The sequence below is a fragment of the Dendropsophus ebraccatus genome, chromosome 2 (genome assembly GCF_027789765.1).
Source record: "Dendropsophus ebraccatus isolate aDenEbr1 chromosome 2, aDenEbr1.pat, whole genome shotgun sequence".
Taxonomy (NCBI): Eukaryota; Metazoa; Chordata; class Amphibia; order Anura; family Hylidae; genus Dendropsophus; species Dendropsophus ebraccatus.
The window spans coordinates 33,725,410-33,735,380 of record NC_091455.1 but is presented as its reverse complement, the minus strand read 5'-3'; the positions used below and the strand labels follow the sequence as shown (position 1 = coordinate 33,735,380).

Below are 9,971 nucleotides of genomic sequence, written 5' to 3'. Positions count from 1 at the left end.
TGACACTGTATATGTGGATGTTGGGGGTTACAGCTAAATACCAGGTCTCACCTTGGCACCACTTTTCAATGAAGAAATGTATTAGAAAGTACATAGTAACCGTCAAATTGCACCAGTTCAAACCATTTGTAATGAAAAAGTTACTATTTCTATATTTTTTTTTCTTTTTCTTGGATTATTCACCTTTCCTGTGGATATTGTTTTCCTCTAAAGAGGTATTATAGATATTCATATCATATCCAAAAGATATTGGGGGAGATTTATCAAACATGGTGTAAAGTGATTCCACCTTTCATTTTCCAAAGAGTCTGTGAGGAATGAGAGGTGGAATCTGATTGGTTGCTAGGAACAACTGAGACAGTTTCACTTTACACCATGTTTGATAAATCTCCTCCTTTGTCTCCATTTAGCTTTTGGCAGTGGCAGGAAGGAGGAAGAGAAGAAGAAAAGTAGCCCTGAGCATCTCCCCACTGAAGACTATGTCATGTATGGGTAACCTGCCATAGACTATAACTGAAAGGGCCCAAACCACTCTACCATTCTCCTCCACTGTGTAGCCACCATGTCAGCTCCCATTGCTACATGGGGTAATCATGGCATCCTCATTCCTTTGCTGGGTATATAACTAAGGGTGACTTATATCACCCATAGAAACTAAGAATCAGACAATCCCTCCTACCCCTACCATCTGCTATCAGGAGACCCCTGAAACCATAAATCTATGGGTAGAGACAATTTTAAAGGGGATGTCCCTACAACAACCTGTATGGAATAGGGGCTAACAGATGAGACTTCAATCATCATTGTTTTCCCATTGGAATGAAGCAGAGGTTATGTGTTGGCTCTGTCTATGGGATTGCACCAGATAGCTGAGTACAGTGAGCTGTTATGGTTGACAGTCCATAGGCAATGAATGGAGTGGCAGCGCACACCTGACTATGCCTAAACTCTGGCTAAAAGCATGATGGGTGTTGTAGTTTCACAGCAATGGGTGTAGTAAATGATAACAATAAAATAAAGGGTTCATCAGGTTTATGTAGTAAATTTAATTATTGTAGATTGAACAACTTGTGTTTCATTCCCTTTCAGGAAATGGTTTCATAGTGTCTCTCTCTCTCTCTCTCTCTCGCTCTCTCTCTCTCTCTTTCTCTCCTCTCTCTCACCTCTCTCTCCTCTCTCTTTCTCTCTCCTCTCTCTTTCTCTCTCCTCTCTCTTCTCTCTTTCCCCTCTCTCTCTCCTCTCTCCTCTCTCTCACCTCTCTCTCCTCCTTCTTTCTCTCTCCTTTCTCCTCTCTCTTTCCCCTCTCTCTCTCTCCTCTCTCTTTCCCCTCTCTCTCTCTCCTCTCTCTCTGTCTCTTTCTTTCTTTCTTTCTCTCTCTCTAAGCTGTATAGACCTACAATATTTCACTGCTTTAGAGTTCCTACCATTGTATCCAATATAGGCAAGCCATGGCATACCACTAGAGGACCAACCTCTAGGATCCCCTCCAGCTGTAAGAATGAAGGGGACAGCCCTGGTGTAGTCCTCTCTCTCTCTCTCTCTCTCTCTCTCTCGGGGACAGCCCTGGTGTAGTCCTCTCTCTCTCTCTCTCTCTCTCTCTCTCTCTCTCTCTCGGGGACAGCCCTGGTGTAGACCTCTCTCTCTCTCTCTCTCTCTCTCTCTCTCTCTTTCTCTCTCTCTCTCTCTCTCTGAAGGGGACAGCCCTGGTGTAGACCTTTCTCTCTCTCTCTCTCTCTCTCTCTCTCTTTCTCTCTCTCTCTCTCTCTGAAGGGGACAGCCCTGGTGTAGTCCTCTCTGTCTCTCTCTCTCTCTCTCTCTTTCTCTCTGTCTCTCTCTCTCTGAAGGGGACAGCCCTGGTGTAGACCTCTCTCTCTCACACACACACAGTCCTGGTGTAGTCCTTTATTCCCCTGCACAGGTGCCTTTCCTGCAATTCCTGCACAACCAAAAACAAGAAGAAGAGGACACAGCAGCAGCAGACCAGCACTGCTGCCCTTCATTCTTATCATGGGGCCCCCATGGTCTCCTCAACCATAAGGTAATGGCACGTTCTAGTAATATACCAGTATTTTATGAGATGTTAGTATCCCTTTAAATGCATCAACAGAAACAAATCCCTGTGATTCTAGTTTACTACAATGTATAATGTGTCAGCCTACAGTCCAGCTGTAACAATGCACCAAGCTGTAAAAAATAATAATAATAATAATAACAACAACAATAATAATAATAATAATAATAATAATAATAATAATAATAATAATAACTATTATTCAAGTTATTATTATTATTAATATAATAATTACTACTACTATTTTTTTACCTCTATATATAAAATATAAAATGATACAATTCACTGACAGCAAGCAGGAGGTCGGCCTGGCCCGATCACCTTGACTTGGGCCGTGCCCGCTGACCCCGCCGGCAGTGGCGGTCACCAGAGCGCAGGGCGTGCACTAGGGGGCGTGCCCGCGCCGGGCTGAGGGGCTCCTCGCCCTCCCTGCTCCAGAGCCCGAGTGAGATCAGCGGAGAAGCAGCGGCTGCCACACACCGGAGCCCCCGACCACTCTCCTGCCATGGACACTCACCGGAGCTCCCTGCCCGCAGCCCTGCTGCTCTGCTGCTACTGCTGCTTCCTCTGGGATATACCCTGTACCCAGCAGGCATCCATCCCTGCCCACCAGCAGGAGAGGGCACCGAGGAGGGCCCCCCGGGAGCAGCCCCGGGCACTGCCAGTCGTGCCCCACGAATACATGATGTCCATTTACAAAACTTTCTCTACGGCTGAAAAACTTGGGATCAATGCCAGCTTCTTCCAGTCCTCCAAGTCTGCCAACACCATCACTAGCTTTGTGGACAGATACTGGGGTAAGCGATCACCTAAGCTGTGCCATCTGCTACTTGTAGTGCGGCTCTTACCAGGCAGTGTTACCATAGGAGCAGTCATGTATATCTATATCTGCAGCCAATATACTGAGGACTACCTGCCGGACGGGGGACTGTAACTACCTGTCTGATATATATATATATATATATATATATATATATATATATATATATATATATATATCTTCTATCTATTTATCTATCTCCTATCTATCTCCTATCTATCTATCTATCTATCTATCTATCTCCTATCTATCTATCTATCTATCTCCTATCTATCTATCTATCTATCTATCTTCTATCTATCTATCTATCTATCTATCTATCTCCTATCTATCTATCTCCTATCTATCTATCTCCTATCTATCTATCTGTCTACTATCTATCTATCTATCTATCTATCTATCTATCTCCTATCTATCTATCTATCTATCTATCTATCTATCTATCTATCTATCTCCTATCTATCTATCTATCTATCTATCTATCTATTATCTATCTATCTATCTATCTCCTATTTATCTATCTATCTCCTATCTATCTATCTATCTATCTATCTATCTATCATCTATCTATCTATCTATCTCCTATCTATCTATCTATCTATCTATCTATCTATCTATCTATTTATGATCTATCTATCTATCTATCTATCTATCTATCTATCTATTTATCTATCTATCTCTTATCTATCTATCTATCTCCTATCTATTTATGATCTATCATCTATCTATCTATCTATTTATCTATCTATCTATCTATCTCCTATATATTTATGATCTATCATCTATCTATCTATCTATCTATCTATCTATCTATCATCTATCTATCTATCTATCTATCTATCTATTATCTATCTATCTATCTATCTATCTATCTCCTATCTATCTATCTATCTATCTATCTATCTATCATCTATCTATCTATCTATTATCTATCTATCTATCTATCTATCTATCTATCTATCTCCTATCTATCTCCTATCTATCTATCTATCTATCTATCTATCTATCTATCTATCATCTGTCTATCTATCTATCTATCTATCTATCTATCTATTATCTATCTATCTATCTATTATCTATCTATCTATTATCTATCTATCTATCTATCTATCTATCTATCATCTATCTATCTATCTATTATCTATCTATCTATCTATCTATCTATCTCCTATCTATCTATCTATCTATCTATCTATCTATTATCTATCTATCTATCTATCTATCTATCTATTATCTATCTATCTATCATCTATCTATCTATCTATCTATCTATCTATCTATCTATCTATCTATCTATCTCCTATCTATCTCCTATCTATCTATCTATCTATCTCCTATCTATCTATCTCCTATCTATCTCCTATCTATCTATCTATCTATCTATCTATCTATCTATCTATCTATCTATCTATCTATCTACTATTTCTATCTCTCTTCAAATAAACACATTCATTGTCTATCGCTAGAAGAATACCTCTCAGCCTATCTCCCTGTATCTCAGTGTATGTACACACCAGGTGCTCCTTCCATCCTTGCTCTTCCCCTGTATATATCTCTGCCCAGTGCCCATTACACTGGCTGTAGCCTGTGGTGCCCTCTCTGTGTTAGGGTGCAGATAACACCACAATGAGTTTTGGGGGAGGGATCGGGCTGTTTGCTTTGTGTTTCTATCTTATCCCATGTGCGGTTTATTTTTATCTAGTCCAGCTGTAAAGTCAATACGGAGTTCAATGTGAATTCGGGCAAACATTTACCCACCTCCCTGTATCTTATCGGCCCCATTCCCTTCACCAAGCTTGCCTGCTATAAGGCCAGAAGGGGATATATATATATATATATATATATATATATATATATATATATATATATATATATATATATATATCCCATAGTCCCATAGATCACCTGCATTGTTTGCCCTGATCATCAGGCTGCAGCAGATGAATCGTTAACCCTTTGTGGTCTATAGCATAAAGGACGGCCATGTCCCCACACTGCTCCCCCTCCTCTTCTCCCCTCAGGCTATTGCTTTATACAGATTCTGCCTCTCTTTATCCCCTCCCCCGGGTGACTTAACTTCCCAAAGTGGTTGGTTATTGCCGTATATGCAGTCTGGAGCTTGTAGAGTATCAGAAATGAATTCTGCCACTGATTCCACTTTATGATCCCCTAATCCCAGCCATAAAACCTGATCCTGGCCAATGATTTCCTATGGATTTTCTGTAGCTCATTATAGACTGATTAATTAACAGAGTGTTGTAAATTCTTTCACAACCCCCCCCCCCCCCCTCACCACCATGGGAGCTGCCCCTGTTCAACCTGCCTGGAGAAGGTGCCCAAGCTGAGCTGTGTCAGTGGGGTTCATGGACTGTTGAAAGCTCTGGAGAGCAAATTAACTTACTATATTTTATGTTGATTTTAGGACACAAAAAAAGCCCCATGGTCTCTTTGTAGTTATATGAGCTGGTTATTTAGTCTCAGTTTCCATTAAAAAAAAACTCACTTAAGACGTGTTTGCCCATAGGGCTTGTTTTGTGATCTTTGCTTCCATTATCTTGCTGAGAAAATGCACTAAATTTAAAGGGATTGTGGACTGCCTATAGTGTTCTGCTGCAGAACCTCCAAGATGGTGCTCAAGCCTTGAGAATTGGGACTAGTTACATTCCAGCTTTTCCTTAAAGAGTCCCCCCCCCCCCCCTTGGACTCACTTTCCAGCTTTTGATTTTGATGTGATGTGTCACAGGCTGTGACCTCGTCCTGGACCTTCTTAGCATCAAGCCAGTGATTGGACTATTTGAACTCATGATCTAATTGAGTGTACATGTCATAACATATCAAATATTGTCTAGTCTTCCATAATGAAGGGGGGGACCAGCCTATGGCACATCCCCAACAACTTCAAGAGGACTTCCGCCCCTGTGATGTCCTCCTCTACCTCCCAGCTAATTGCTGCCTCCTCATACACAGAAAGCCGCCTGTCAATCCGCTTGTAGACAGATTAGCTCCCAAAAAAACGACTCAATTAGATACGTTTCGTTTTCTTTTTTTTTCTTTTTTTTTCAGGAGGAGATAAAAGACTTTACTGCCTGAAAGAACATTCTTTTCTGTATGGATGGAAATGGGTCAGTTGAATGTGAAAGTTATCTAATTGACAAAAAAACAGTGTTTCCTATAAGGTTTTAAGGCGTCTTTTACCTCGGCCACACATTTTGTCTCCTTTAGTTATGTGCGGATAGGCTGCGGATTTCTAGCGAGGAAATCTGCAGGTATGTTCATAGTGGCAAATGCGGTAGATATTAGGCTGAGGATTTAATGCTCTGTTGAATAGTTTATTTTTAGATAGTGCGGAAAATGGGCGGTTTTTCTGCATCAACAGAAATGGATGTGTTGAAAGTTGTTGCGGAAAAAGTGTGTGAAGTATTCGGAATGAAATTTGTGGCGGATTTGTTACATAGTTTGACTTGATAATTGGGAAAATATTTTGTAAAGTTCTGTCTGAACATCCCCTTCTAGTAGTAGTATGCAATACAACTTAAAAAATTGCAGCATAAACTCTGTTCACATGTAGTAGTTCCCTCAGTCAACCAAAAAATTGCAGCATAAACTCTGTTCACATATAGTATCCCCCCACCCAAAAAAAGTAAAAAAAAATTGCAGCATAGACTGTTAACATATAGTAGTTCCCTCCGTCAACAAAAAAAAATCTGCAGCATATACTCTGTTCACATATAGTAGTTTCATCAGTCAACAAAAAAAAATCTGCAGCATAAACTCTGTTCACATATAGCAGTTTCATCAGTCACCAAAAAAATTGCAGCATAAACTCTGCAGTATAGCTATGTTCTCCACATAGTATTTCCATCAGTATTTTTGGTCAGACTTTTTTCAACCAACACCAGGAATGAGTGTTGTTTGAAAAAATTATTTCCATTATAATTTTGCCCTGTAATTCCACTCCTGATTTTGGTTGGAAAAAAAAAAAAAAAGAATGACGAAAAGACTGACGGAAATGGTATGTGTGAACACAGTCCATAGTCTACATGTGGACTCTAAACACTTTCTTCTCCTTGCCTTTATTGGATACCTCTGCAGCATTAAAAAATGCTATGAAATCATGCGGAAACCATGCGGATTTTTACCTGCAGGTTTTATTTCTAAGGGTGCGTTCACACGTACATGATCTGCAGCAGATTTGATGGCGCAGATTTAAATCTGCAACAGATCTGCAGCAGATCCGCAGCAGATTTGATGGCCCAGAATTGATTTGCTTTGAATCTGCAGCGTCAAATCTGTGCCTTCAAATCTGCTGCAGATCCTGTACGTGTGAACGCACCTTAAAAATCCACATCGTGTATACAACAAACATACGTGTGAACATACCCTTAAATTGAGTTAATTCATAACAGACGAAATGATAAAGGTTCTGTAAAAGATCTGTATCCACACCCAACCTATAACTCCCACTCAGCCTCGTGGAAACTGGACCTTCGTGAAGCCACTTCGTGTAGATCCTTAATGAGATCATTTTAGGGCACAATATAGGGAAGAAGAATGTTGTATTGTTGCTTCATGTTGTATTGTTGGTTCCTTAGCGATTTCAAGACAAGAAAGGAGGAGGAGGAGGAGGTCAGTGATGTTTGTACATTAAAAGTTTGTGTTTCTAGTTCGAGTTGTCGCAAGATCAGACAGGACTTGGCTTATTGTTGGAAAATTACTGTTGGCACATGAAGTAACTCATTAAAAACGCAGATGGTGCTTGCTGGCCCCAGGACCCCCAGCAATGGGACTGCTCTGCAGAAGTGGACAATTAGGGCTCCAGCAGGGGAAGGGGGCACCATGCAGGCGTATATACTGGGAATGTAGGTTCTCTGAATAGAAATATTATTGTATTATTATTGTATAATTGTTTTTTTCCCCCACAAATATTGTTTTATTATTAAATTATATTCGTAACAAACGAATAATCGTTAGTGTTTGATGAATTTTTATTAGTATGTTGCTATTGCATTGACAATAATCAGTATGTAGATCGATGTTACCCAACCTGTTGCAAAACTACAATTACCAGCATGCCCCGACAGCCTTCGGCTGTCGGGGCATGCTGGTAATTGTAGTTTTGCAACAGCTGGAGAAGCACAGGTTGGGGAATAATGTTGTAGCTACAGATCTATGGATGTATAGAGGAATAATGGTGGTGCCCAGACAGTAGTTGTGCCCCCAGAATTGTTGTGGTTGGCAGAGACAGAATGGACTATGGGAGGGAAGTATTTTAATGGGCGAGAAGGGAATAGTCTACTGGTAATGATTCGGTGACCTTGTATTCGGTTTGTTTGAGGCTTTTATAGAAACACTAATGCAGAACAGACGAGAGAAGAGCAGAAATACACAGGAGGTTTCCTATAGGGCTGGAGGGGAAACACGCGAGTTCTTTTCTTGCGGATCTGTATACACATGTAATGCAGCGTATATGTAGCTTATTGCATCATGGAGTGTAGTGCAGGGTAGTAGAAAACTAGAGAGAGATAGGAGATAGATAGATAGATAGATAGATAGATAGATAGATAGATAGATAGATAGATAGATAGATAGATAGATAGGAGATAGATAGATAGATAGATAGATAGGAGATAGATGGATAGATAGATAGAAGATAGATAGATAGATAGATAGATAGATAGGAGATAGATAGATAGATAGATAGATAATAGATAGATAAATAGATAGATAGAAGATAGATAGATAGATAGATAGATAGATAATATATAGATACAGTAGGTAAATAGATAGATAGAAGATAGATAGATAGATAGATAGATAATATATAGATACAGTAGGTAAATAGATAGGAGATAGATAGATAGATAGATAGGAGATAGATAGATAGATAGATAAATAGATAAGAGATAGATAGATAGATAGATAGATAGATAGGAGATAGATAGATAGTAAATAGATAGGAGATAGATAGATAGAAAGAAAGATAGACAGATAGATAGTAAATAGATAGGAGATAGATAGATAGATAGATAGATAGATAGGAGATAGATAGATAGATAGATAAATAGATAGGAGATAGATAGATAGATAGATAAATAGATAGGAGATAGATAGATAGTAAATAGATAGGAGATAGATGGATAGATAGATAAATAGATAGATAATAGATGATAAATAAATAGAAGATATATAGATAGATAGATAGATAGATAGATAGATAGATAGATAATAGATGATAAATAAATAGAAGATAGATAGATAGGAGATAGATAGATAGATAGATAGATAGATAGGAGATAGATAGATAGATAGATAGATAGATAGATAGATAGGAGATAGATAGATAGATAGATAGATAGATAGATAATAGATAGATAGATAGATAGATAGATAGATAGATAGATAGATAGCTATGCCATAAAAAAATAGATGAAATCAATAAACAAATTTGTATATTCCTCTCTGCTATACTGTAAAGCGGAGCTGAACTTTGTCAGTTGAAATTCTGCAGGATTTTCCCTCAGCTTCTCAGTAGGACGTTTGTTATTTATCCGTTATTTATTCGTTATATCTGTTATTTATCCGTTATTTATTCGTTATATCTGTTATTTATCCGTTACAAATATTCTAAATTTGAACTTTCAAATACAAAACACCTGACAAAATAATTTTTTGAATCTGGAAAAATATAAATAAATAAATTAGGGAAAAGTAATAATAATGAAGAAATCGCAGCTCTGGGGACCTGAGGCTGATGCTCTGGAGCTGGTATATACCTTTATCTATAAGCTTTCAGCTTTCCCGACTGCTGCCTGACCTGGCTGAGCTCCTGTTGCTATTGTTGTAAATGTGATTGACAGCTGTGACTGACAGCAATCCAGTAGCTCCCCACAGGTAATCGCTTTCTTATGCAGATCTAGGGAATGGGTTTTGATGGTGTAAGGATTTCAGTGTATGTTCTCCTGGCCCATGGCTGCCGCATAGGTGCCAATCCAATCCAATCTAGCAGCTATCTCCCCCCCTGCAGATACAGAGCTTGGGCTTCATAGTCAGTCATTGCCTGGATATTTATGTGCTGAGGAT

At 39.1% G+C, this 9,971-nt stretch overlaps 1 protein-coding gene across 1 annotated transcript in view; it reads left to right on the top strand.

Moving 5' to 3' along the window:
- Positions 1–2,527: 2,527 nt before the first annotated feature.
- Positions 2,528–9,971, top strand: part of GDF6 (growth differentiation factor 6) — a 16,302-nt gene continuing 8,858 nt past the window's right edge. Inside the window, exon 1 of the mRNA XM_069959874.1 lies at positions 2,528–2,868. Coding sequence (XP_069815975.1) covers positions 2,577–2,868 — 292 coding nt within the window. The 5' untranslated portion in view covers positions 2,528–2,576. The remainder of the gene's footprint in view (positions 2,869–9,971) is intronic.